Here is a 26,262-nt window from a genome sequence, read left to right as displayed (position 1 = left end):
TCCGCCCGTCCTTCTACCTTTGCCCGCCTTCCCTCCTCGTCTTCCTCCTCTTTCGCCCCAACCCACCGCGCCCAAGCACCGAGTCATACCGTCATGTTCCGCCCCCGGCTTTGGTTGCTTTTGCTCGTGCTTGTGCTGCTGCATCTGGCGCGTTCTTCACCCGTGCTATCCCAAAAGCTCGAATCTCGCGACAAGATGATTTCGCCTTGCAGTCGAGCAGCAATGCTCTACTACTCTACGCTTACGTACAAGTGCCATCTCCCAAGCTCCGAGAACCAGACCGTGGAAAACATAGCCGGTGTCATGTACAACTACTGCAAAGGTCAGTCTTGGACCAGGGGAAGGGAGAATAGGGCTGCAGCCTGGATTTTACCGACCGATTTTACCGACCGATTTTACCGACCGATTTTATCGCCCTCCTGCCGCACTGCGCGCGTGCACTGCATGTCTCTATGGAATGAAATAATGACGTCGCCTTCCTCCAGCGCCAGCATGCCACACGGCATACAAGGGCCACGTCAAGTCCCTTCGAACTCAATGTATGATCAACCAGCAGGTCGTCGTTGACTTTATCGGCAAGAATCAGGCAACGATGCCCTACAACATGATGACGAGGATTCCAAGCCAGTCGATTCCCGAGTCCCCTATCTGCCAATACCGCGACCGACTGACGAGTGAGGTGAGGGCGACATAACACAGCAGGACGCTTCGGGGCATCGTTTGTGGTGACATTGGAGTAGCCGCGGATATGTCCCTGAGCACCCGGACGCGTGCTTGGACTGTCGCTCATGCCCAACAGCAGTCAAGCGTTCTGCCACATGGGGGATACTGATGGGCGTATCTATAGATGCCTGTCATTACCTTGCCTTGCCTCGACTCTCCGACGATACGCGACTGACAATGCCTCGTTGTTCCCTCCCGCTCTGGCGGCCTGTTGCCATCGAAACGAATCCACGGCGGACACGGCACAGCTCTGCGTGGTCCAGTTTGTTCGTGCCGTCCGAGACACTGCCGGCATCGATATCCAGGACGGGTCGCATCGGCCTCCAAGCGCGGCCATCTGCAGCGAGTGCATCCATGTGATGCTGAGGCAGTTCCACTTCTTGACCTATCATCCGCACACCATCAACTACATGGAGCATTGGGTCCACAACTACAATCAGGCCTACGGAAACAACTTGGCGGCGCTCTTTGTCCAGATCTGCGGACAGCGCATGGGCAGCGGGTTTGGCATCCAGGAGGGCGTGTCCAAGCGAGCGTGAGGGTGCCTGCGACAGCGCTCAGGGAAAGCTTCGGGGAGCGGGAATGGACATGCGCGAATAGCAACGGCGGCACTTCTGTCCTGTGCAGCGATTGCAGCAGCCGACAAAATACAAAATGAAACGGGACACTCCGATTTGGACCAGGACTGTTGCCACACAATCCACGCAAGTGATCCACGGCTGAAGACGTACCGTTTTGAAATCCGCCGATGTCGATGCCGATGCCGATGCCGATGCCGATGCCGATGCCGATGCCGATGCCGATGCCGATGCCGATGCCGATGCCGATGCCGATGCCGATGCCGATGCCGATGCCGATGCCGATGCCGATGCCGATGCCGATGCCGATGCCGATGCCGATGCCGATGCCGATGCCGATGCCGATGCCGATGCCGAACACCCACGTCGCGAATCCGTTCTCCGCCATGCTGCGCAGCGTGCTGCGCACTGATTGGCGCCGGCGGGAATGAAATTCATGCTTGCGTAAGCGCCAGTCGTTTTTCTTTGCGTCTCCGCGCGACGGTATAAAACGAGACGGGCGGCGCCGCGTCTGCTTTGGAACTCCAGGAGAAGATACCGCAAAGAATCGCTGTTCGAAGCACTACACACGGAGAGGCCCGTCGGGCCGCTCTCTCGCCTTCGGGGAAATTCGTCGAGCACGGGGCAGAAATGTCACTGGTAACCACAACAGGTTCATCCACGCAGGGGGCGTATGGCTCTCGGGCTCTGCTTGCTCTTTGGCTCTCGGCTTGGGTTCTGTCGCGGCTGGGTATTCCAAACCTGGCTGGGGTCGGCCAGCGTGGTCAGCGTGCGTCCTCTGCCATCGACATAGACAGCCGCATTCGCGTGCGGCTCGAGTCGGTGGGCAACCCGGAGAACGCCATGTCTGCCTGCGCTGCGCTGCCCTGCCGGGCTGCTCGCTGTGATGGTCCTCGGGAGGAGGTCAAATGAGCGCTGGGGCTCGGGAGTCTCTCCCGTGGATGGTTCGCTATAGCACAGTTATGCGATTACGGGGTCTCTCGGCTGCAGCAATGCGCGTCGCGAGCCCCGGAACTCAACGACGATTATTCTTGCGGTGTCTTCTCCCCACCCTCCCCCGTTTTCATTGTTCTGTTGCGCCTGTGCGCATGGCCTGATCAGCAACAGCAGTCCAGAGGTTCTCTCTCGGGGGCTGTATGGAATCGTGTCTTCCATCAGGAGAGAGGGCCTGGCCATGGCGCGACACCGTCGGTTCGTCGACACGATGTCTCTGCGTATGGCCCTGCTGCTTGATCAAACCCAGTCCTCTGACTCGTTCGCGATCCGGACGCTGGGGCGGGCACGGCCCGAAAGATAGCAATTCGCTCCGTTTGCAACACTCTGTTGCCTTTCTTCCCATGAAAGGTTCCAATTTTTGCGCAAACCAGATCCTTATGGGAACCTAACTCACCAGCCACGACCCTTGCATGGGTGGTTTGGTCTATCATACCTCCCACATTCTGTATCTGCGCCTGCATGCGCATGCCAAAGACAGCAGACTCCTGTCCTGTCCCAACCCCTGCTCTCCATTATCACCCAACCCAGCACGCACAGCATATCAGTCTGGCGTCGGCTGCCTCTCGTTTCAGATTATGGACAGGTTTTTTGTGTATTTTTGCGAGTTAACCGGCGAGTGGCAACAGCGCGGCGGGGGGAGATCCTTTGGAGGCCCTCTCGACTCAGTCGGTCATTTCTTCGTAACGGAGCAGATGCTCGTTCTTGTGGGTGGCTGCAGTCAACGACGGCGAGTCTGCGTGTTAGTCTGCGGGAATGCGATTCGATATCTAATCTCATCTGGTCTGATGGGCGTGTGAAGCGATGTGATGTGATGTGATGTGATGTGATGTGATGTGATGTGATGTGATGTGATGTGATGTGATGTGATGTGATGTGATGTGATGTGATGTGATGTGAACTGGCAAGTGCGCTGAATCTGACACCACCACACCACGAGCCAGATACTGCCGTTCGCTAAATCCAGCCAACGCTTACCCTCTCGTTCCACCACGGCCTTGACTCCAACCTCGCAGTCCTTGAGCGTCGCCTTCTCCATGATGCGGGCTTCGTTGCAGACGATGGTGCCGTCGAGTTTGGCCCTGGTCAACGAATGGGTAGTGGTGGTGGCAAGGGCAGCATGATAGTCAGTCGACGATAGCCCTGGGCCCAAATGGATGCATTCGATGCCCAGTCACTGCTGCCCGGCGCTTACCCGTCCTCGATCACAACGTGGTCCATGATGATGCAGCCCGTGAGCTTGACCATCTTGCCGATGGTGCAGTGGCTTCCAATGATGCACTTCTTGATGCTTCCACGCTCTCCGATCTTGGTGCTTTCTCCGATCAGCGAGTCCGCACTGACCTGTTCCGATCATGGTACATTCAGGAGGTGTTCAGAGGCTGCAGATCAGCGGCCAGGCTGCACCACACATCCCATTGGCTCCTCAAGCGACACCTACTGGGGTCTTGGGATCAACAACAGCCGAGCTGGAGATCTTCGAGTCTTCGCCGTGGCTCTTTGTGAACTGTGAGGTTGCAAGTCTGGATTAGTTGGTGGCCTCGTCCCATCTGCCCTTCGGCGAGGCAGCCGCCAGCACGACTCACCTGGAAGTTGATCTGCGAGTAAGACCACACGGTGTTGGCACGGCCGCAGAACGAGTCATTGATCGTCACGGCGGTGCAGATGACGCCTCGATCTTCCAGATAGGCGCTGCCTGATGTCGAGAGTGCCCGAGCACGCAGGAAGCTGTCGCCGCCCGTGGCCATCACTGGCGCAATAGAATCCGAGGGAGGAACAGACACATGCGGCACAGATAAGCATGTGCAGCCTCCGAGCCAACCTTCGAGCCAACCCGACCGGGCCTGGATGCATCACGCGCATAAACTCACGCTTATCGATTCCTTCGTTCTCCAGGACCCGCTTGGAGTATTGGGCCTTGACCAGCAGAGGCAGCAGCTCCTCGCGCAAGCTCGAGATGTGCTTCTTCTGGACAATCAGGTCCATCACCCATCGGTTGAAGATATAGATATGTGCGTTGCGGAGCTGGGTCGTCACATTGACCACAGGGAATCTGTGTCATAGCCGCGACACAAACCGGTGGACAGGAGTGCAGATCAGCAAGCCGCGCCGACAAATGGAGGGAGCATAGAGCGGATCCCTGATGCCGTCACACGTACTTTTTGGCTGCCGAGATCTGGATGGGGAGTTCGTCCTCGATGTCGTCCGGAGAAGTCAGCAGGACCAGTCGCGATTTGCTACTTTCAATTCCAACATATTCGATCGTGTCTGCATTCAGGGGCGAGCGCAACGTCGATCAGAACAGTTGTCGACACTGAACGTCTTTTCTGGCAATGCCCTCCACGACGACGGTATCGGTATCTACTATTGAGGCTTGTTTTGTTCGGCATGGCTTCTGCCCAGCCAGAGGGCGGCTTTCGTGATTCCCGTGCACGGACTTGCCCCTCATCTCGGCCGTATCCGCAGATTCTCACCTTCGTCCTTTCCCTTGGGTTTGTCCGCACCGCTCTCCAGCTTGGAGCTGTCGTAGAACAGCACCGTGGCCGAAGGATTCTGTGCCCGATGCAAGTCGATGATCTGGTGCGGATGAACATCTGTGATGACGTCGCAGCTCAGGACAATGAAGTTTTTCTGTGGGCCGAGCCAAGGACTAATGTTAGTCGGCGAATCGGATGAGTACATGCGCAGCGCACCGGCACTGACTGCTTCCGCGGAGTCATAATCCGGATGCTGAGCCACCGGGAGCAGCCTTGCCCAGCTTCACCACCAGCCGGACACCGGCCAGCCCACCTTGATTTTGTTCTTGATGTGTCGGAGTGCATCGGCAGTGCCATAGTCTTCGTCGACGGTCACGACTTCGATGGCAGTGTCCGAGCTGCTTTCGTAGATCTTGAAATAGTCTTTGATTTTCTTGGCAGCCCCGACCTGGGTGAGAATGATGATCTCTGCAGATCGGTTGCAGCCACAGCGACCGGGTCAGTGACGGGTGGTCGATGGCGTTGTCAACAGGATCCAAAAAGCGCAATAACACGGAGATTCGAGAGAGCGTCTGGCCGAGCGCTTATGATTCCCGATGGTTCCTTTGTGTGTCCGAGATATTGTGATTGTCATCGACCTGGGTCTCGGCGATCATACGGGGACACAGATACATGGGTTGGAAACGGGGGGGGTATGTACCGTGAATGCGAGCAGCCTCGAGCCACTGCAGTTGGTAGTAGATCATGGGCTTGTTTCCAACCGGGAGGAGAGCCTTGGGCAGCTCTTCGGCGTTGACGAGCGGATACAGGCTGCAAGGCGGAAGGCCCCAGATGAATCGCATGTCGAGTTAGTGTGGATGAGTCCGGGTCGCAGCCAAAGCCTCGGAGCACCAGAAAGACAATCCAGATCGAATGTTGCAGCGCTCTGGGTGTGCTTCAGTAGGGATACGAATCTTGCGGTGGACAGGGTGCTCAGTGCATAGAGGCATATACCCTGAGCCCGATGCGTCGGATGAGGCATCGCCGGCAAGAATGATGGCCTGGAAGTCGCGGGCGCGATGCAGCTTAGCCTTGTCGTCGGTTTCGAAGGCGAACATAGCGGGCGTGCGAGACGGTGCAACGGGTCTGTAGGGAAAAGAGGACTTTGCGATCCAAGGATGGCTCAGACAGGGCTGGATCGGTGCTTTCCTGATGGTGAACGATCGCTGGGGCTGATGAACCTGGTTGCAGAAGAAAAAAAGGACTGCTGGACACTCGCACTCGAACCAGCACAGACCGGTTCGGGCGATTTGCTGATGCTGGTCTGGCTCCTCACGGCCCATGCACAACCAGGCCGCTCTTGGCCGGGATGATTTCTGCTGCCGGCGGTCGATCGGCGCACTGCCGTCATGGCTATTGCATCCATAGCACGATGCCACAGACCCTGACACACACAAAGTATCGGCAAGGGTTCGGATCGCCGCATCTGGGCGGGCAGAGATGGCTGAACAGTGGTGTCGGCTCTGTGTATTCAGGTTGGAGAACAAACAGTGGTACCTGTGTTCGAAAAACGGAAGCAGCGCCGTTGATTGTGGATGTATCTAGGCAGAGCCCCACATAGGGAAGCACTCCTTCACGGTTTTGCCCGAGTGCTGTCGCCGATGACGGACAGACGGACAGACGGACGAATGAATGGCCGGGCGATTCGGCGAGGAATAGATATCGGGCATCCAAGGGATCGTGCGCGCAACCATATCCAGATGGGTTCAGTAGCCAAAGTGACCATAGCAGCACACCAGCGTCAGTACCCACTCTGTGGTTGATCTGCTTCACGATAGGGGCGGCATCCAATCCAAGAGCTGCAGGCTAATCAGCGCAATGCAGCTGTTTTGGATGCATCTACATGCATATCTACATGCATGTCCATCTATGCATATATCCATGCATATCAACACAGCATACCTTGCTCTCGATGTGATCTTGCAGCGCCTACATGGATCGATAGGACCCGCAGAGTATGTGGACGGCTCGTGAGCGATGGACAGCCTGGATCGCGCTCGATGATGTAGTCTTTGGAGCGGCCGATGGGCAAGCCGAGTGCAAGCCGAGTGCAAGCCGAGTGCCTATTCCCTATCTGCTGTTGGTCGAGTACTTTGGGCGGTGGGCTCAAATGCATGGACTGATCGTACCTGCTCCCTGATGGTCATGAGGAATGTCTGCCGGCAGATCGAGCACATGATGTTCTTGGCAGCCTCGTTCTGGAAACGAATGTGATAGCGAGCGTCTGAGCGAGCACAGCCAGGGTGCCTGACTAAAACCCCACATAACTTGGGTGCCTCAGAAAACAAATACCGAGGCACCACCATGAGGGCTGACTGCCGCCTGGGGTTGTCCGATTTTGCATCTCGGTGCGAAGCGCTGGACTTGCATAGGCGCCGAGACAAGTCATTCATACCGTCTTAAGCTGGCTCTTGGCGGTCTTTGAGTCCTTGGCAGCCCTGTCGCGGCGCATAGCGGCTTTTTGTCCCTGTCAGGATCAGCACAGAGGTGGGGTTGGTGAGCCGAGATGCATTTGGGCTGATGGGCGGCCGCGGTGCGTGCTGTGCAAGCGTTTCTGCAATGATGCGCCGGGCGCTTGCGTACGTTTCCCATGTTGTCGAGCTGGTGGTATGTAGCCGGTAGAATCGGTGGGCTTGTCGGTGGGTCGGCGGGCCGATGGGTCGGTGGGTGGGTCAATGGGTTGGCGAGCTGATGAGGGCAAAGGCAGGCAGGATTCTGCGCTGACGAACAAAAAACCCGTGCGACCGCCGTATCACCAACGGCCGAGGGGCTCTCGGTGCTCTCTCGGTGCTCTCTCAGTGTCCTCTCGGTGTCCTCTCGGGTGGCGAGAGCACGGCGAGAGGATGGCGCCCATCCAACCATGCTCCAGGCAGGGTGATTGTTGCGACCCAGATCCGAGATACATCTGTCACGGCTCCGATATGGCCGCCGTCCTGCTCCCGATGCACTTTCTCAGAGCGAGCGACTTTATGGGCGCCTGCCGCAGCCAGCAGCGTCGCCGACGGGTCCCAAAGCGCCGTCCTCCACAGGAATTGATTCTCTGGAACAGCGCATCCGTGGAAGCGATCGCGCTCTCGAGCCGCCAAACCACTCAACGGAGGGATGTTATCCTGGAGATTATGCGGGGCGTCCCGTCATCATTTCTTGGAAAAGCTGCACGTGTGGATACAGGAAAGAACTACCCATGCGTCGATCACTGCACGATATATCCAGTCATAACCGCCGGCCGGCGACACTTAGATCTTGGCTTTGGCCTTGTACTCCTGAGCCTTCTTGCTATCCTCGCCAAAGACAACCGAGCTGATTTCGTATGCGCGAGCAAAGGCACCCAGGGCCTCTTTGGCCAGCTTCTTGGAAGCAGCCTCGTTAGCCTTGGCAACTTGGGCCGGGGTGAGAGGCTTCTTCGAAGAGGCAGCGGCGTTGATAGCGGCTCTGCCCTTGAGCTGGGAGCGGTTGGTCGGCTGCTGGTGCTGTCGGGGAGTGTCGGCCTCGGGCTCAACAGGGGCCTTGAGCCTGAGCTTGGCAACATGGGCCATGAGCTCGCCGAGGTTGTTGTAGAGCTCGGCCATGTCAGGCCAGTTGCGGGGAATCAGCTCTGAGGCCTCGTAGGTGGCGATGAGGTCGCGGTTGACCTGCAGGGCGGCCTCGAACTCGCCGAGGAGCGTGAGGACGTTCAGGAGGTTGACACGAGTGTTGAGTAGAATGGCGTTGTAGGGGTGGACGTAACGGCCGCCGGTGGCATAGGTCTCGATCCAGGTCTGGAGGCCCTTGGAAGCATCCTTGAGGTTCTGCTGCTGCAGGAGCTCGATGTTGGCCTTGTACTCGCGGACAAGGTTGTTGCGGATCTCGGCGAGTCTGCGGTCGTTGGCAACGTAGTCGCAGTGGTCGCACTTGATGACCAATCGCCGCTGGGGGGTCTGGCTTTCCTCAGCAGGGACAACATCGCCTTCCTTGGCCTCGACGGGGATGTCCTGGAACTCGGGCAGATAGATGCCGGTGTGGCAGCTCTCGCAAAGGAAGCCGTCGACGAAACGGTCCAAGGACTTGGCCATGGGCACCTTGCAGCGCGAGCAGTCGCACTTGATGTGCTTGGAGATCATGAGCTCCTGGCGACGGTCCGAGCGAGGGGCGTACAGATCGGCAACGTGGGAGACGAGGATTTCCTGGCCGGCCTTGATTTCCTTGATGGCACGGTAAGTGAATCGGCCCTTCTCGCCAGAAAAGTGCACATTGGGGGCGCAGCTGTGTCGGAAGAAAAGGCTTCCGAGAGGGAACAGACCAAAGGCAGCCACTGGATACGGTCGGAAATGCCAGAAGATATGCGTAGCAATCACAAAATGTCAGCAACGAGCCCACATGGCACCAGCCACGAACGAAACTCGGAAGCGAGCCGCCCCGTCCTCGAATTCAATCATTGCGAGCGCCAATGCGGCGCATGCGTGGAGCACTGCGCCAGACACCAACACATACCCTGGGTCTTGCCCTCGGTGTCTTGCATGCTGTGGGCGTTGGAGTTGATTCTGTGGGCACGCAGAGCGTATGCGGGCTCAATACACTGCCGCCAGCAAATCGGCCGCTCTGGGGCGCTCTGCGAGTGTGCGCGCACATGGAACTCACCGGCAAGCCAAATCAACAACTTCGTTGGTGGGAAGCTTCATGTTCTCGGGCAGCAGCTCGACCACCTTGGCAGCTGGCATACCAGAGCGCAGAAAGAAGGCATAAGAAAACCACAGGCTGACGAGCACGGCCGTTTCCTGCGGTGACAGCAGCGACAGCACGGCCGAGATCCCACGTCGCATGCTGGGACTCCGAGAGCGGAAAGCCGGTCGGCGCCCGACATACCGGCATCGGAGATGCTCTTGATCCAAGTCTTGTCAAAGGCCTCGCGGTGAACAGAGAGATCAACCACGCAGTCCCAGGGAGAGAGAGAGTCATGGCTGCTCTCGTTACCGGACTCTTGCAGGGTCTTGCGGGTCAAGATGCCGAGGATGAGTCTCAAGAGGTCGACGTTGATGTTGTGTTCCTGGGCAATCTCAACGAGCTTGGGAAGGACGGGGCACTCGAGCTCGTGGTGGGCGGCGTTGAGCTCCTTGCACTGCAGATTGGCGCGGGAGTCGCCGGGACACGAAGAAATCCCGTTAGTCTCTTGGTGGATGCCTGCCGGTGCGCATAAATACCCTTTATCTGCCACGGCCCGCCAATCGTCCGGCCTCTGCATCCCATCGAGGCTTGCATGACGCGGGTGGCGGGGAGATCTGCCTGGTGTCTGCACACATGCTACCACAAGTTCCAGAGTCCTGGAACTGCAGGCAGGATCACTCGGCGCTCATCCGGCACCTCGGGCTTGCTCTCAGAGCCCAAGGTCGTCCCTTCCCGCCAGCCGATGGATCGGCACTTATGCCATCAAAGTAGTCGCGCACATCGTTTACGCGGCCAGGCGCGGTTCAAGAAAGGGGAGACGTCATGATCGATACCTCGTTGCCGCAGTACAGGACGCTGTCGCAGGCCTCGCACCGGATGATCTCGTCCTTTGCCTCCTCCTTGATGGGCTCGATACAGTGGTGGCAGAACTGGTCCTTGGAGGGGTGGGCGACGATCAGGGTATAGGCCTTCTCTTCATAGACAATCGTTCCAGGAGCAATGTCGGTGGTGGCAAGAGCGTGGCGGCCCTTGGCGTTGGAGTTGCTGATGTTGAAAGGGTACTTGCTGGCGAGGAGAGCGTTGTACTTTTCGGGAGAGATGGGCTTCTTGACCTTCTTCTTCTTGGAAGAGGCCGAAGCAGGGACGGGGGGGTTTTGGGTGAGGGGCATTGCAGGAGGAGGAGCCAGAGAGCCTGATCGGGTCGGGGTCGGGTCGGGTCGGGTCGGGGGAGCTATGAGGACGGGGTGTCGAGAGGGAAGAGAAAAAGATCAAAGGTCGCCGCCAGATCAACGGCCGGGATCGCTGGGGCAGCACGCGGGCGATTCTGTGCGCATGTTCTGTGCGGACAAAGCCGGCCATGTCACGGGGACTGCCAAAAAAGGCAGGGCCGAGCCATGTGACGGTCTTTTTTTCTCTCTGCCAGCCCGCGATTGGACGCCGGCTTGGGCCAATCGGCTGCAGGGCGGTCATGTGTCTGCTGACACATGGGCAGCACAGAATGCACGGAATGCACGGAATGCACGGAATGCACGGAACGGCTCGGGGCTTGCTGCACAGAGGCGTTCGGTGGGATGCATTCGGTTGTCCTGGGTCAGGGGCGAAGACGGGGCCAGTATCTGACATGGCATGGATAGCTGGGGGCCAGCGACGTCATAGTAATACATGTATTGAGCCCCTTGTCAATACACAAACAGATGGAGAATTGCGTTCTGTATACTCTCAGGGATGGCCATGTCGAGAAAGCAAACGCCTCTGGTGAAACTTGGATAGGGCCAGTAGCGGGTCTGTCGAGCTACAGGCAGGCGGTCATGATGGCAGTCGCGATGGCAGCCATGCCAACAGCGGCCGCGATACTCAGGTGGGAGTGGCTGCTGAAGCCGTCGCTCTTGGATGTGCCGCTGGTCGGGCTGGCGCTCTGGGAGGGAGCGGGAGGGACGGGCACCACCGAAGTCGGCTTCAAAACGGGGGCGGCCGAGAACGAGGCCGAAGCCACAGCCGAAGTTGACGGAGCCAGAGGCTCAGGCGAGGTCCAGACCACTGCTGTTGTCACGTCTGTCGAAGACGCTGCCTCGGTTGGCTCGACAGGCTGGGAAGTGGCCGAGACGGGAACGTCGGGAGTTGCGGAAGGCTGGGCGCTGTCCGAGGAGTCTTGGGAGGGATCGACTTGGCGGCGGACATGGGGACCGGCCAGGGCCGACGAGGCCAGGAGCATGGTAGCGGCGAGAGCGACGATCGAGAGCTTCATGACGCAGAGCAGCAGTGATGTCGAGCGGGAGAGGAGACAGAGACGACAGCGAAGAAGGGCAACCAAGACTCGGATGAGACCGGGTTTGGTGCACGACCCAATGTACAGCGCGGGCTGTGCAGAGCCGAACGCGCGACGCGGCGCCGGCTGGTGAATCAGCCGAAATGGACTGCCTCGCCCACGGGCTTGGGCTGGATGACGGTGGTGGATGCTCAAGGTGGATGCTCAAGGTGGATGCTGGGCGAGACGAGTCCGTGAGAGGCAGCGCCAGTTGCTGTTTATTAGCTGAGCCCGCTGAACGCCGTCCGGGCCAGGTGTATCGGGTTCATCTGCCTGAGCGCCGCGAAGAGTAGTTTGCATCACCATAGCTGCCATGGTATCTGGGGCCGTACGCAGGGCTGCCCTGGGCGCGAGAGGACGACGGGTACGAGGTCGCGGCTCGGGCGGGTTGGAGCTGTTTCTGCAGAGCCGCCCAGTTCGGGTTCATCGTCTGCTGCATTGTTGGGGCGTTCCAGCGATCCTGGCGATAGTTGGAGTCGTGTCCGTGATACCGTTGATTGCCAGCACTTGGCAAGTCTCGGCCCCGGTCTCTGTGCGGGGACCGGGAGCGGCCCCGTCGTGGTCGCCGGTCATCTCGGTAGTAGTCCTGTCGCCCGGGCTCCTCCTGGTACGATCGCGGTGGGCTCGATCGCAATGGCCTCGGCGAACTGGATCGGCTTCCTGGGAGTCGGCCGCCGCTTGGATGCACCGACGGTCGATCACGGGCGGGATTGAGCTGACGCAGCGCCAGGGCGTTGAAGGCGCTCGTGCGTCGACGATATGATTCACCACAATCCTAGGATGTGCCGAGGTGCAAGAGATTCAGCGCGCTTTACGTTGGTCCAATGCTCCACGAAGTAGCGCCTGGGGGTGAATGGCACTCGTGTTTGGATACATGTCCACCAGAACCGAGCCGTCACTCGCGCCAAGGCACGACAGAGTCGGCCATCGACTTCAACACCTACATCTCCCCAGTGATCCTATACGAGACAAGAGGACAGTCGCTGGTTAGGCTCGCCGTTATTGGGGAAGGGAGCAAGACGCCTGGGCCGCAAACAGCTGTCGGAACCGACGGCGCCATCCGACCAGCAAGGAAACGAGGCACCAAGAGCGCTGGCATGGCAACAAAAGTCTTACCGTGCTTCCGCAATTGTAGCATATCACGGAAACGACCGAGTTGGTGGGCTGGAAAATCAAGGTGCCTGGATGAGTCACAAAAATATTGTAGAGCAGCTTCCGGCTGCCTAAGTAGAGCACACTTGGTAGCCCAGTCCCTCTTGAATGTGTCATCCTTACGTACCCGTGCTCCTCTTCGGTCGTAGTGTCTCCACACATACGGACAGTCCTGTGAAGTAGAGTTACGATCCCATCGCCAGAGAGGTGCAGAGTCGGCATTGCCAGCTTACCACTGTCATATGGGACGGCCGATCGCATTCGTAGCAGAAGCGCTTTGATTCGCTCATGGGGCAGTCCTGGAGAACGTGGTTGCAGTTTAAGAACCATGTACTCACGGCAGCACTAGATCGATACGTGCTTGGGTGGTTATACAGAGAGCTTTGCTGCTACCTTTCGCTGATGGCCCAGTCCAAAGCAATTGAAGCATAGATCTTCAAGCGGGCATTTTGTGGGATCGTGGTCCTCCTTGCAAAACTGGCACTCGAGTTCCTGAATTTCGTGTATGGGTGCTTCAGTGCCCTGCTACTGTAACAATGTTCGCTGTCCGTCGAAACTCAGTACACCGGCTGTTCTCGGCATTCGTTACCTTGGCCTTGCACTGATAGGCAACATGACCGTACTCTCTGCAGAACTTGCACTGAATTTGGTGACTCAGGCCGGTGAAGTTGCTCTGGGTATTGCACATGGAAGTTGGTGGACAGCCGCATGGCATGTCAGCATACTTTCATAGACACTCCTAGTTGCTGGAGAAGGCTCCGGCACTGCGGAACAATCTCTGAATCACAGATAGGTCCACCAGCAACGCAGGCAAGGGAAGAGTGGGCGAAGTTCGATTGGACACCAACCACCGTCGTCGGTCGCGATTCCAGGAGCTCGGCCAGAGTGATGCCTTTGGGATCGGCAAGCTTCGTTTCCAGTTGCGCCGAGAACAGCTCCGGCTGGATGACGTGGGTGACCTCCAAACTGTCGTTCTGTGGCTTCAGGCTGGACTGGAGGACAGGGGGCTTGATTGCCTGCTTCTGAAATGTAATCGGAGAGGCCGCCGCACTTGATCCAGGAGGGATGGTTGGTCGAGGCGAGGACAGCGGATCAGACCCGATGGAGCCAACCAGGGTTGCGTCCTCTGGGGTCGCTCGGACCTTGGGCCGATCGATATCGTTGCCGCTCCGACTTCCAACACCATCTCGGTCGCCGTTTTTGTTGGTAATTTTATCCTTGTCATCGTCGTTGTCGTCGTTGTCGTCGTTGTCGTCGTGGTCATCGTCATCGCTATTGTTATCGCTGTCGTTATTGTTATCGTTGTCGTTATCGTCGTCGCTCTGGCCGTTGTCAGAAGGCTCGCTTCTATCTTGCTTGCCCATCAGCGCCTTGGGAACAGTTGCAGGCAGGCTTTGCGACGCACCCATCCAGCTGCTGGTGTAGTGAACGTGGGATAACAGCTGGTCCTGGATACTGTTGATGTCGTCTTCGTCGCTATGGATGCGCAAGCAGATCGCCATGTGAATTGCCCAACAGCGTTGAGTATCTGAGCTCCAGCTACCCTGCTGACCTGATGAGAGGAATCCAAGCATCCCCGCTCGATCATCGGCGCAGCCCATTTGGCTGTATTCCCGAGCTGGTGTTCATCATTTTCCCCAGACTTTGCGAGGAACGGTTGGGCAACGAAGACAGGTTGGGGTCCAAGGAAGTACGGATGAGAAATTATGCTACCTCGATGAGCCGGGATCCAAATCTCTCTCGTATCCAAACGAGCTGTATTGGTCTTCATCTTCGTCTCCGTCGTCTCTTTCGTAGCGGAACATGGCGGCGGCTCTTGGTGGCCCGTGTCGGCGCTCGAGCGGAGGCTGTTCAACGACAAAGCGGCAGCCACAGGCGACGCAGGCAAGTCAGCGCCCCGGATAATGATCAATCACGTTTGCTGTGGCGATGCCCAGCAGATATGTCCAAGCATCACCTGAGTGCAGAAGGGAAAAGGGCTTCCAGAGCGACACCTGGCGAGGAGCGATGCTGCCGAACGAGTTGGACACTTTCGGCTTTGGGATTGATCTGGGATAGCAAAAGGCAGCAGGAGATCGCGGTCATGTGGGGATCACCCCGTTTCCTGCGCCACGGCCCGTCCAGCGCCCTGGACCAGTCCCGCCAAGCTCGGCATCGCAGGCAACCGCCCCATGATCTCGGGAGCAAGCTATATTGGATCCCCGCGTCGAGAGTGTCGGTATCTTAAAACCAGATAGGCAGAGGCACCCCCCCGGCTTCTCGGATCACAGGCAATAATCGCCATCCGACCAGGGTTGGGCGTAGGCACCCGTGCGGCTTTACACAAACATAATGTATCGAAGAATGTCCGACAGAGACAGCACACCATGGAGGCGATTGTTTTCCGTGATGACGAACCGATGAACAACTGTCCGTCGGATGGTCTCCAAGAGCCTGCCGAGCGTGTCCGATGGAGTGCATATATGAATTCCCTCAAAGTCCTGTCGAGACCAAACGAAGCTGTCAGCGCTGAATTGCTGGATCGTTGATTTCAAGCAGGGCGGCACTGAATCCGTCGCAAACTTACAGGAGATCGCTTGCTCAACGACTCGCTCACTGGCATGTCGACGTTGAAGTGCTCGCTGTCTCGTGCCAGCATCTGATGAGCAAGGGTTCGGAATGATGTGAGTGCTCTGAGGGCTACATACAGCGACTAGAGCACATTTGCCGCTGCTACCAAAGGGCTAAAGGAAACTCTGGACAAATCGGATGCATTCGCATCTTTCGGCTTGCCGCCGCAATCCAACCGAGCTGAAACAGAGACCGTTCAGCTTCAGAAGCTGCGATGGTCAGTAATGACGGCTTACCAGAACATCGTACTTTTCGTAGACATCTAGAACCTTGCCTGGATTGGACAATGGCTCGATTAGTACTTGATTCAAGAGGCCTGTTGCTCACCGATCTGTTCGTCGATACCGATTAGCGTGTATATACCGACCATCGTTATCCACAATCGGCACGGCGGATACTTTCTTGTCGATAAATATCTTGATGATGTCGATGATGGGCGTTTCGGGAGTTGCTGTTGCGACGTTGTCATACGTTCCAATGCCCGTCTCTCGGATAGACATGGAGAGCCGATCAATGTTGACAAGCTGCCAGGCGGAAGTGGATGGATGATACCCTCACCAGGTTAGTATCTGCGTTGCTAACAGACCATAATTGATGGAAGCGGTCTTGGCGATTGCAAGATCGGCCTGGCTTTGAACAGTTGCGATCTACCCAACGAATCTCAGGATCGACTCACATGCGACGAAACAAACTTGAGGATCTTGTATTGTGTGAGCACCGAAACGATGATTTCGCTGCCGTTGTGCTTGTCGACGAGCGGAAGGCGATGCAGCTGGTTGTCGAGAAGCAGTCGCGCAGCTGCCACCCAAGTGCCCAGCAACGAGCAAGAGATTATCAGAGGTCGTATTCACTTGCTGAGGTGCTTGGGCGAGGCATTCCGGCTGTGCGTTTTGATCGGCCACAAATCTCCATACCCTCATAGATGGACTGGAGAGGGTGAGCTACGACGTTGGACGACCTCACCAGGCCCTCGGCTACTTCCGAATCTTGAATGATCAGAGACAAGACGGGTCGAGTCGCATCAGCAAACGTTCAGCCATGCTGCTACCGTGCACAGACAGACAGACATTGACGGGCTGTTGTGCATCTTCTACTCTGTCGGATGCTTTGGATTGCCCACCTTTCAGCGACGACACCTGCAGCAGATCGATCTCCTCGATCGCGGAGATGAGCGACTTTTTCTTGTCGTAGAAGGATATGATCAAGTGGATAAAATCGGTGACTGTCGGGCGACCGAGCAGTGCATTCGGCAGAGCCAACAAAGCCGATAGGCATAAGATGTTTTGATGACAACCATTTGAGTGAAACTGTGGCGGGCCGTCAGCGACCAGGAGCCGATGCTCCCACACCACAGTTCTGCCACAGCCGAGCAACTCGTCCCATCGAGATGCTCATGCATGTTTCCATCGGTGGAGATAAATTGTCGTTACCTGTGAGCATGCCATTGAACGTCTGCGAGGACGAGTCCCAAATCGGCGCAGACTGGACGCCTGGGGCATCCCGAGCAGTTCAGACAATCGACAATACCAGGACGCAGCGGCGTATGAGTATCGGGTTATGGAATGCATTGGCCGCAATGCATGGCGATGGATGGTTTGGCGTTCGATACCACCGGCGGCAGCGGGATGTATCGGCCAAGCCAGCTCGACATGGTCATGTCGAGAAGCAGGGCATCAACAGCGGCCTCTGTCGAGCATCGCTGCGGCTCTGGAGCGTACCATTTTGGATCAGCGCAGCAAGGGCTTTCTTTATCGGCAGAGTCGAGTCCAGCACAATGACTTTGCAGCTCGGCGGCAATAAATGCAGGCACGGTGTACTCCACAGATCCTCTCGGGAGAGAGCAAAACTGTGCGTCCAGCTTCGGGAGACTGATGCGGGGCCATGCGACGGGGAAAGTGGTCAAGAACCGAGGTGGAGTCGGATAGCCAAATGGCCGATGCGGCCAAGCATCAGCACGGTTGTGGTGCTCGAAAGACAGCGGCTAGGAGCCAGTCGCCTAAAACTCCAGCAGACGGCCAAGCAGACGGCCAAGCAACGTACATTCTTCGGCGTGGCCTGGCTTGAGACTCATGCTGTTCATCTTCCGGACGGCTCAGCGTGGTGCTTCTGGGAAGCGTTTGGGCGATGACCAAACCAAACCCACAACAGCGTCCTGGGCGGCTCGTGCTGTTCTGTGTCTCTGCCGGCACAGAAGCGCGACCCCAAAAAGGAAGACATTTGCCACGTGATGCGCCATGAGCGAGCCGCTGGTCGCAGCATCGCAGCATCGCAGCATCGCGGCCTGGGTGTGGGCCAGATCCAGACGGGCTTCCGACAGCAATCTCGAGCCCGCAGCCAGGGTGCCGTTGCCAAGGGCTGCTGCAGACGCACGAACCACAGAGCCAAGCTGCACCATGCTTGGCCGGGATACTGATGCTGCCATGGATGGCACCGCAGCCAAGACGCCGCTCGTCATCGAGACCGCTCTCGAGGATCTCAAGGTGCGAGTCTATGCCAGCAGGCGGCCATCGCTGGTCCGGCTTGCAACGCCCGCAAACAAGATGGCAACGCATCGATTTGCATCTCCGCTTGGCTCTATCGGATGGCTGGGCTCACCTACTGTTCCCATCATCTCCAGGCCAGTGTTATTTCTGGTCTCAATTCGTAAGCGACAGTCCGTGGCCGCTGTATGGCCTTCGAGTCGGGCAGATTGTGTTGACGGATCGAGCCTCGTTGGATTGCCGGACTGTCGCCACGTCGCTGACCTCCCTGACGCTCCAGTGTCTGTCTCAAGTCTCTCGAAGCGAGCCATGTTCTCGGCCAACAAGAGTTGTTGCAGGCGATTGAAGATAGACTCGATCAATTGGATGAGGTGTGGATACTTGGGGCAGTGTCGATATCCACGAGTTTCTTGGGCTGATGGAATGACGATATGGGTCTGCTCATCCACACTGCCCTGAACTTGCCCTGACCTTGCCCAACCGCGCACTGAACGCCGTGAATGATCAACAGCAACCCAAGCTCATCCAGGGGCAGTACAGCCAACTCAGTTTACTCACACATGTACGTCGTGCATCTGCGGCCTCGGATATGGTGCCGATGGCCGGTGGTTGGCCCATGTCCTTGCGAGGACCGAGGTTCCTTCACTCCAAACTCACGGTAACACCGCAAGCTCACCCGGTATGGCGGATGGGTATCAACACTCTCTAGATCTACACCGAGTTTATGGGGTTCGACATTAAGCTCTCCAACGGCTCCGTACGAGACGCCTCAAAAAGCATCCTGGAAATGGTTCGTGTACTTTCCCTCTCCCCGGCTTGTCGTGTTGGTTATTACTTGTATGTCAGAGCGATCGTTTCATTCATTCTATTGTCTAGGAGCGGATCGTCGATGAGTTGGGCGGCTTGCCAGATTTGCTGGACGTGGGTGATCTCAAAAACATGATCGAGGTAGGTTCACGGAGAGTCGATACGGCCAGCGCCGGGGCCGATGTCGGTATGGTCGGTGTCGGTGCGGTTGGGGTGATGCAAGTAAGCGCAAAAGCCAGAAGCGAGCAAGTGACGGACTTACAAATGATTGTTTCAGGAGCACTACTTGACCCTCAAGAGCAGCCTCGTGCACTTCCTGCAAACGTTGTTTTCGGCAACCTACCGCATTTCAAAGAGCCATAACAGCGTTTGGGAGCTGAGCGTGGCAAATCGAGTAACAAGTACGTGTCAAGATATTCGGGAGATGTTGCCTCGATCGATGACGCAATGAGTCACTTTCCAGAGCTGGTTGCACTTCAAAGAGCTCGAGCCTGCCGCATTGACGGCGCACTGACCTATCGCGGCTTCCAGCCAAGAATCGACATTCTGCTCTATTATTGACCGCAACCGTGCGACCGCGTCCCGCTTTCACGCTGTGCAGCTGCTCTGGGAATCAATTACATGCATATCCCAGTCCCGGTTGAAGACATGCTAGACGCTATGGAGGATCTTGATGTTTTGGTACCACAGCTCAAGCGACTGAACCAAGCGCTGGTGGATCACTTTGTCAAGCCTTTGAAGGGAGCGACCGATGCAGACATCCGGGTGGTTTCCACGCACTTGGCACATACGTTGCAATACGCGAGATCGATTCGAAATGCTGAGCAGAAGAACGAAGGTAGTGTCCTCGATGTGCGCTGTCGCGGGGATGATACTCTGGGCGTGCTAATGAGCCCTCATCTGGTTCACCATCTAGATATCTCGCACATCCTACAGTCACTCCAAAAAATTGCCGTCTTTGTCCGCGACCATGTACTTCGCGGACATTACATAGAAGAGTACGAGCAGCTTTGGGCGCCAGGGGTGATTGCGTTTGTGAGAGACATTTGTCTTCGGTCACCCATCATTCAAGATTGCCTCGAATCTGGAACAGACGATGGGAGTGGTCTGCGCACAGAGGTCCTCAAGTTCGATCGCGAGCTGAAGGAAATGAGTAAGTGCCACGGGTCGCAGGCTGGATAGGTCGGCTGCGATCGCCTTGCCGCAAATAGCGTGTATGCTCCTGCCCGTTCACTCCCGGGATTGTATGCGAGTAAAGGAAGCAACGACAAGGCGAATCGTCGATTGTGCAAGGCAGCTACCAAGATCGACAGTGTTGCATGCCGCGAGGAGCAATCGATATCCTGGTGATCGCCGAGATTAGATATCCAATCTGTGAGCAACCTCGAGCTGCAGCTGACCTTGTCCTGCGGCCGCCTGGTCTGCAGATATGCTATCCCACTCTCGTACGGATTTGCAGAGCCTGGTTGGCAATATCCCTGTGGTGCGGATGAAGTCCAATCGAACCAAGCTTCTCGCCACCGTTCGAGACATTTTGAGGCAGAGCGACAACCTCACGGCTGAGGTGTGCGAGGCGACCGAGCGAGGTAGGTTCGACAAGCCGGGCGTTGCGGCAAAGATGTGAACGGCCAGCGATGTCTTGATCGAATCGCCAGTCTCACTGCGCTGCGTTTGGCCCGCGCCAATGGTGCCCAGGTGGCCTCAAGAGCGCCCACGGAAGCGGAAAGAAGGCATCGTCGCAGCCGGTCAAGGAGAAGCGCGGCGATAGCCAGGTCTATAAGGAAGTTTCGAGCACATTCGACCTCAAAAAGTGCCGCATATCGACCCAGGTTCAGACATTGGTGGAGATGATCTATCTGCTCATGGATCAGGCATGCAAGACTAAAGACCTAATCGAGTACGGCTAGAATTCTCATGTTTGAGCGCGCAAGCATCGCCCACGCTGCACCCCCGACTGCTGTGGAGCAGAGAAGCAGAGAAGCCGAGGAACGGAGTGACTAACTGATATCGCCGGTTCTAGGTCAAAGGAAAAGATATGCTGCATCCGTGATATTGTTTCCATGTTCATAGCATGCACGCCGGTTTACCACGGAGACGACATATACAACATCCCGTCGCGGGCCATGTTGTTCTACAACGACTGTGAATATCTTTGCCATCATCTACTGTTTCTGGGACCGAGTTTCTCGCGTGAGATCCAAGAGGAGCTCCGCCATTTAGTGTTGTTTGTGGACTATATCCACCAACTACGCAAGCTCTCCGAGACGCACTTTCGAGTGCATTTGGTGGGTGCTCATCCGACAACATGTTCTCGTGACATGAAATCGTTCTGATGCTTCTGCCAGTGTCAGTGCTTTGGTCAAGATCTAACGCCTTAGCGCTCACCATGGATTGTCCAGCGAAAGCAGCGCGATATTCTTCTGCACAAGCTGGGGCTCGCACAAGGGTTTCGGTTGGACAGCGATGACGAAGCAACACTTACGACCTGCGAGAGCGCTGTCAGGGATACTCTTTACCAGCTGGATCAGATTGCACGCGCCTGGAAGGTAAGGCATATGTGACTGTGGTTGGCAATCAATAGCTCCGGTTTGTTGGACTTGTCCGCACATTTCTCTGACGAGTCTTCTTGACATATTCGTATTTACTCAGCCAATCGCGCAGCAAGATATGTTGCACCGCGCCCTCGGTCTTTTGGTGGACCAAGTCCTTGCCAGTCTCTCCGAGCAAGTTGAGCTGATCGAGCCTGGAGTTGGCGATCTCTCCTCCGGCTGTGCGATGGAGATGTCGTTTGAGGCATCGCCAACGCGCCACCAACTCAAGCACCTGGTCCAACGATTCCGCGTCGTCGAAAAGTACTTTGATGTCGAAGACACCAAACACACAGGGCTTGGTGCCGGCGGCAAAAAGGTGAGTGATGCTCTCGGGGTGCAGTAGCGCGGAAAACCGTACCATTGAATATCGCTGACCCGGCTCGTGATCCTTGTTGCTTCCGTGCCGCCTTTGGACTCACAAGACCCAGTCTGGTATATCCGATTTCGTGCCGAGCTGGCCGGCATTCCTCACGATGTGCGAGCGCTTGGACCAGCTGATATACAGCGTATCCAGTTCGAAACGGGGCACCCTGTTTTGAGTCAGAGCTGCCGCTGCTTTCTGTCCCTGAATACTCCCATTCATCGCCATCATGGCCAGACAGTGCTCAGTGTGCCCGGGCCAGGCGACTCGACATGGTTGAGTATCTTGATATGGAGTAACCATGAAGCTGGCCTGAGATCAAATGCACCGGAGGTCCGGCTGCCCCGGCCGGATGCGATCGCCATTGAGCAGCAATCATCGTCGGTTGTGCACGTGTTCAGGGCCGGACCACCATTGCCAGCCACAAATGCAAGTGCTATGTTCTCTCGGAGATGTGTGGAGATGCCCTTGAGATGCCCTGCGTTGACGGCGATCCAGCACAGCGGCACCAGGCCCGCCCAAGCCTTGTCTCGGTCGCACAGGAGCCACGGCCTTGTAGGGGCAAGTAGGGCTGGCCGTCCGTGCCGCACACAGCCCTAACCCCATCCACCCAGCGGCCTGGTTTTGCGTTTTCGCCAGGGACCGCCAGGGACCGCCAGACACCGACGATCCCGCCTCCCCCGCCCCTCCCAAGATCTCGATTCGGGATTCCCTGTCTGTGGCATTATCAGAAGCCACCCCTTGCCGATCGCACCCTCCACCGTCGCAGCAGATCGGATCGTGAACAAATGTAGGCCGAGGCTCCCGCCGCTGCGATCGGTTTGCCTTGTTTGTGGGCCGTGTTCGAGTCGGTTGTCTTCGCGCGGGCCATTCCCTCTCCGCTTGCCGCTGCGACCGCAGCATCGCACCGATCTAACGTATCTCGATGCATCGCGGCCGCTCGGCGTCTGGTCCCCCCGCTGGATTCAGCTTCCATCGGGCACGTCGACCATGCAAACAAACTCTGAAGAAACTTCTGGGATCGCAGTCTTGCGACCCCCCAATGTCGCCGATAAGAAGCTGGTACGCATTGGCTCAGGATCGCTTGTCCGACCACGGAAGAGAGGAGTCTGCGTGAGCTCGGAACAGCTGCTCTCCGCATCGCGATCTGCAGAGGTTGCGAATGGTCAGACAGCATCGCGCTGCTCCAATAGCCAAAGTGCTGACGTCTGGTACCTCTCTTTGATGCGCGCAGTATGTCGGTAATCTCGACCCGCGTGTCAACGAGCTGCTGATCCAGCAGATCTTTTCGACTGCCGGCGAGGTTGTCAACGTCAAGATCATTCACGATCGAGCTGTAGGTCAAATGTCCAGTCGACGGACTCATCCGGAGTCCTCTGACATAGCGAGACGGAGCGCAAACGTCGGCGATGCACTAGTGAGGGGCTCGACACGGACGACGGCGCAAGGGCAGCGCAGCGCACTCACCGCGAGCGCTTCTCGGTCACAGCAATACCAGAATGGCGGCTTCAATTACGGATTTGTCGAGTTTTTGGACCACCGAGCCGCCGAGAGCGCCCTTCAGAACCTGAACGGTAGAAAGATTTTCAGCTCGGTTCGTTTGTGAAATGGTCTATCTACAACGGTATTGCATCTCCTCGATCTCTCTGGCAGCAGTATCGCCCTGTCCTGATTATCTGTACCTTCTCTCTCTGTATCTCTGTACCTTTGTATCTCTGTATCTCTGCTCAATGCTGTCGTTGCTGCGGCCCTGTCCCCGTCCTTTGACCATCCCGTCGCCGTCTGTCCATCCATTCTCCCCCTTTTATTCTATGGCCCGCCTTGGACCTGCTCCCTCGACCCTGTAGGAAATCCGAGTCAATTGGGCATTCACTGGCTCGGGGTCTTCTAACCAGAAGGAAGATACAGCCTCGCACGCCCATATTTTTGTTGGCGACCTCAGTGCCGAGGTGAACGATGCTGTTCTTGCCAAGGCGTTCTCTGCGTTTGGCAGCATGTCGTAAGTTGCTCTGACCCTGGCTTTTCCGAGCAATTCCGATGCAAGCGCCACTCTGACCTTGCTTTTCCTCACTTCAGCGACGCGAGAGTCATGTGGGATTTGAACTCTGGCAAATCTCGTGGATACGGCTTTGTTTCCTTCAGGGAAAAGTCTGTGAGTGCCACGCATTGGCTTGTCGACCGAATGCCATAGCGCAGACAATCGTCCCTGTTGCTGATATCCGTCCTTGGCAGGACGCCGAGCAAGCGATCGCTCAAATGAACGGAGAGTGGCTCGGCAGCCGTCCCATCCGAGTTAACTGGGCGAACCAGCGTACCACCAACCCGGCCCCTACCGCCAACATCCTGACAGGACCCAGCTGTAAGTGTCGCGCCGAAATGTGATCGAGCGGGATGCAGACCGAAGGTTCTTGTACCACGATAGATCTATGACCTGACGTTGGCCACGATGACACTGACTGGGCTGTGCTGTGCTGCACTGTATCGACATCCAGTGTCCTACGAGGCAACACTTTCGCAGGCTTCTTCATTCAACACGACTGTCTATGTTGGCAACCTGGCCCCGAACACCACCCGTGAGTCTCGTGGCGTTTCTAGCCATCAGTCCAACTCGGATCGATCCGCCGTTGCCTGTACGATGTAGCTGGTCTAATCCACACCATGCATTCAGAACAGGATCTGGCGGCGCTGTTCCAACGCTTCGGCTTCCTCGTTGAAGTTCGCGTGCAGGCAGATCGTGGCTACGGCTTTGTGAAGTATGTTGATGCTCGTCGGCTGCGCGCATGCCTCGGGTGCTGCAATCACAAGCCGCGACTGTGTTTTGAGCGGCATTGGGGTGCACCAGAGAGCTTACGGCGAATGAACCGCGTATTCCTTCGGTTTGTTATCCAGGTTGGATACTCACGAGAACGCTGCAATGGCGATTGTGTCGATGCAAGGCGCTGGCTTGCACGGCCGAGCCCTGAAGGTAAGTGAGATGTGCCGTCTGCCCGAAGCATTGCTGCGGACTTGGTACTGACCGTGCGATCGCTTCAATCGCAGTGCTCCTGGGGTAAAGATCGCAACGCCGATGCTTCGGCAGCAGCCGGATACTATCCACAGTTCACGATGCCCGTTCAACAGGGCTATGGCTACGGATATCCACCCGCCAACATCTCGCTGGGCTATCTTGCCCAGTCAGCTGCTGATTCGGGCTACCAAGGCCGCCCCCAAGGCGATATCCCCCCTGGAGTCCGTGCCCCTGGCCCCACGCCCCTCAGCGCCGCTGTCGGTGCCGGCGCTCGCGATATCTTGGGCGGCGGTGCTCCAGGTCCGGCTGTGGCCACAAACGGAGCAGCTTACGAAGCCTATGCCGCTCAGGCTGCTGGCTATGGCGCTCCTGGCTACCCCGCGAACACCTGGACCTGGGATCCCACCCGTGGACAGTACCTCCCGTACTGAGCGCAGGGCGATATTTGTATTTGCTCTTGCTCAAGCCCCACCGGCATTGCTGCACTCTTCCGCTTGCCCGTCACAGTAGAGCAGATGAGCCAGCATCTGCCGATATGATATAGCCCGTCTTGGTCACTTTTCACGTTGATTTTCTCTCGACAAGCTTCACCCTTCCTGGCCGCTCTTTTCCTTTGCTTCCCTCCTCACTATTTATTCACATGCCTCTCGGTTGGATCGCGCCTGTTGCCTATTGCCTGGCTCCTGCCGGCCTGGGTGCCGGACAAACGTGCGGTTGTGTGTTTTCGACCTATCTGTTCGCCTCCTCCTTTATTATGCCTCGATCGCAATGGCTTGCGTCTGCATGCCCCTCGGCAGCTTCTCCCTCACACGCCATTGTTTTGGAACGATGAAGTTGTGTACACACTGTATATGTGCCTTGATCCACTCTGCTCTCCCTCTCACCAAGCATGACCTCGCCGCCGTCGATAACCCGCGGAATTCTTCATGTATTGTTTTGCTTTCTCCTTCCTTCTTTCCGTCCGTCCTTCCTTCCTTCCTTCCTTCCTTCCTCGCTCGCTCGCTCGCTCTCTTCCTCTCTCCGTCCTTCCTCATCTCTTCACTCCACCCCTCGCTCGCCTCCTCCCTGCATGCGTTCCTTCCCCGATCTTGGCCCTCTACTTGTTACTCCGTTGCTGCCTAGACCACGGCTGTCCCAGCCTTACACTGGCCATTTGTTTTTTGGCGTTTCTTTTGACCCTTTTCTTCCTTTTGCGGGGTTCAAACACGTTTGGACGACCGGAGTACTCTCATCCAGTTAAATTGTGTAGACTGTCTCGTTCGACCAAACCCGGCGAATAAATTTGTTCGTCACTCTGTCATTATTGTGTGCGCTGGCGGGCATACGCTGTTTACAGGCTGGAACGTTCGAGCGGACCAGTCCACACATCCGCACATCCACGGAGCATCACAAGCGCGACACCAAGGACATGGACGGTAGGTGTCGAGTATAATCATGGATTGGCGTGGGTGCTTCCCAACAATATCCAGGAATGAACCTTCAATCCAAAAGGTGCCCC

The 26,262-nt window shown here is 56.9% G+C and overlaps 10 protein-coding genes across 10 annotated transcripts; 3 read left to right on the top strand and 7 right to left on the bottom strand.

Moving 5' to 3' along the window:
• Window positions 1-957: 957 nt before the first annotated feature.
• BJ171DRAFT_168710 (uncharacterized protein) lies at window positions 958-1,949 on the bottom strand. The gene is made up of 2 exons (XM_053105938.1): window positions 1,455-1,949; window positions 958-1,337 (listed from the first exon to the last, which is right to left on the bottom strand). Exons 1-2 carry the CDS (start codon window positions 1,687-1,689, stop codon window positions 1,126-1,128), a joined length of 447 nt encoding a protein of 148 aa, XP_052970889.1. The 5' UTR covers window positions 1,690-1,949; the 3' UTR covers window positions 958-1,125.
• BJ171DRAFT_168733 (uncharacterized protein) lies at window positions 1,836-2,366 on the top strand. Its single transcript, XM_053105939.1, has one exon. It carries the CDS (start codon window positions 1,932-1,934, stop codon window positions 2,211-2,213), a length of 282 nt encoding a protein of 93 aa, XP_052970888.1. The 5' UTR covers window positions 1,836-1,931; the 3' UTR covers window positions 2,214-2,366.
• Window positions 2,367-2,861: 495 nt separating this feature from the next.
• Window positions 2,862-5,721, bottom strand: BJ171DRAFT_168707 (nucleotide-diphospho-sugar transferase). The gene is made up of 10 exons (XM_053105937.1): window positions 5,472-5,721; window positions 5,085-5,239; window positions 4,769-4,925; window positions 4,454-4,562; window positions 4,166-4,347; window positions 3,881-4,044; window positions 3,736-3,801; window positions 3,490-3,638; window positions 3,273-3,376; window positions 2,862-3,009 (listed from the first exon to the last, which is right to left on the bottom strand). Exons 1-10 carry the CDS (start codon window positions 5,611-5,613, stop codon window positions 2,960-2,962), a joined length of 1,278 nt encoding a protein of 425 aa, XP_052970887.1. The 5' UTR covers window positions 5,614-5,721; the 3' UTR covers window positions 2,862-2,959.
• Window positions 5,722-6,251: 530 nt separating this feature from the next.
• BJ171DRAFT_487371 (At2g23090 like protein) lies at window positions 6,252-7,739 on the bottom strand. The gene is made up of 5 exons (XM_053109283.1): window positions 7,394-7,739; window positions 7,206-7,277; window positions 6,940-7,008; window positions 6,713-6,739; window positions 6,252-6,402 (listed from the first exon to the last, which is right to left on the bottom strand). The coding sequence occupies exons 1-5, from the start codon at window positions 7,670-7,672 to the stop codon at window positions 6,352-6,354; spliced, it is 498 nt and encodes a 165-aa protein (XP_052970886.1). The 5' UTR covers window positions 7,673-7,739; the 3' UTR covers window positions 6,252-6,351.
• A 180-nt stretch (window positions 7,740-7,919) lies between these two features.
• On the bottom strand, window positions 7,920-10,736 carry BJ171DRAFT_487370 (uncharacterized protein). The gene is made up of 5 exons (XM_053109282.1): window positions 10,285-10,736; window positions 9,653-9,905; window positions 9,428-9,500; window positions 9,281-9,330; window positions 7,920-9,101 (listed from the first exon to the last, which is right to left on the bottom strand). The coding sequence occupies exons 1-5, from the start codon at window positions 10,618-10,620 to the stop codon at window positions 8,047-8,049; spliced, it is 1,767 nt and encodes a 588-aa protein (XP_052970885.1). The 5' UTR covers window positions 10,621-10,736; the 3' UTR covers window positions 7,920-8,046.
• A 336-nt stretch (window positions 10,737-11,072) lies between these two features.
• BJ171DRAFT_487369 (uncharacterized protein) lies at window positions 11,073-11,743 on the bottom strand. The gene has a single exon (XM_053109281.1). The coding sequence runs from the start codon at window positions 11,694-11,696 to the stop codon at window positions 11,244-11,246; it is 453 nt and encodes a 150-aa protein (XP_052970884.1). The 5' UTR covers window positions 11,697-11,743; the 3' UTR covers window positions 11,073-11,243.
• Window positions 11,744-13,077: 1,334 nt separating this feature from the next.
• On the bottom strand, window positions 13,078-14,949 carry BJ171DRAFT_168612 (uncharacterized protein). The gene is made up of 6 exons (XM_053105936.1): window positions 14,866-14,949; window positions 14,622-14,755; window positions 13,757-14,384; window positions 13,532-13,581; window positions 13,302-13,400; window positions 13,078-13,207 (listed from the first exon to the last, which is right to left on the bottom strand). Exons 2-6 carry the CDS (start codon window positions 14,711-14,713, stop codon window positions 13,195-13,197), a joined length of 882 nt encoding a protein of 293 aa, XP_052970883.1. The 5' UTR covers window positions 14,714-14,755; window positions 14,866-14,949; the 3' UTR covers window positions 13,078-13,194.
• A 63-nt stretch (window positions 14,950-15,012) lies between these two features.
• BJ171DRAFT_487365 (uncharacterized protein) lies at window positions 15,013-17,645 on the bottom strand. Its single transcript, XM_053109280.1, has 10 exons — window positions 17,559-17,645; window positions 17,237-17,386; window positions 16,949-17,008; window positions 16,639-16,740; window positions 16,433-16,504; window positions 16,195-16,316; window positions 15,886-16,042; window positions 15,755-15,792; window positions 15,475-15,546; window positions 15,013-15,388 (listed from the first exon to the last, which is right to left on the bottom strand). The coding sequence occupies exons 1-10, from the start codon at window positions 17,596-17,598 to the stop codon at window positions 15,227-15,229; spliced, it is 975 nt and encodes a 324-aa protein (XP_052970882.1). The 5' UTR covers window positions 17,599-17,645; the 3' UTR covers window positions 15,013-15,226.
• Window positions 17,646-17,813: 168 nt separating this feature from the next.
• Window positions 17,814-22,090, top strand: BJ171DRAFT_487363 (Centromere/kinetochore Zw10-domain-containing protein). Its single transcript, XM_053109279.1, has 14 exons — window positions 17,814-18,161; window positions 18,279-18,369; window positions 18,510-18,560; window positions 18,708-18,788; window positions 18,875-18,946; window positions 19,083-19,206; window positions 19,407-19,643; window positions 19,722-19,958; window positions 20,233-20,391; window positions 20,501-20,702; window positions 20,826-21,090; window positions 21,205-21,351; window positions 21,455-21,712; window positions 21,819-22,090. Exons 1-14 carry the CDS (start codon window positions 18,100-18,102, stop codon window positions 21,933-21,935), a joined length of 2,103 nt encoding a protein of 700 aa, XP_052970881.1. The 5' UTR covers window positions 17,814-18,099; the 3' UTR covers window positions 21,936-22,090.
• Window positions 22,091-22,991: 901 nt separating this feature from the next.
• Window positions 22,992-24,895, top strand: BJ171DRAFT_405830 (uncharacterized protein; the record flags this gene model as incomplete). The annotated part of the gene is made up of 9 exons (XM_053107236.1): window positions 22,992-23,093; window positions 23,247-23,351; window positions 23,605-23,756; window positions 23,834-23,909; window positions 23,990-24,116; window positions 24,250-24,330; window positions 24,426-24,510; window positions 24,647-24,722; window positions 24,797-24,895. Coding segments are annotated over 9 exons (903 nt in total), but the record flags the coding sequence as incomplete, so codon positions are not given.
• Window positions 24,896-26,262: the final 1,367 nt, after the last annotated feature.

Source organism: Polychytrium aggregatum (assembly GCF_025602895.1).
Source record: "Polychytrium aggregatum strain JEL109 chromosome Unknown BJ171scaffold_3, whole genome shotgun sequence".
Classification (NCBI taxonomy): domain Eukaryota; kingdom Fungi; phylum Chytridiomycota; class Chytridiomycetes; order Polychytriales; genus Polychytrium; species Polychytrium aggregatum.
The sequence above is the reverse complement of the archived record's forward strand: the minus strand, read 5'-3'. Positions and strand labels throughout refer to the sequence as shown.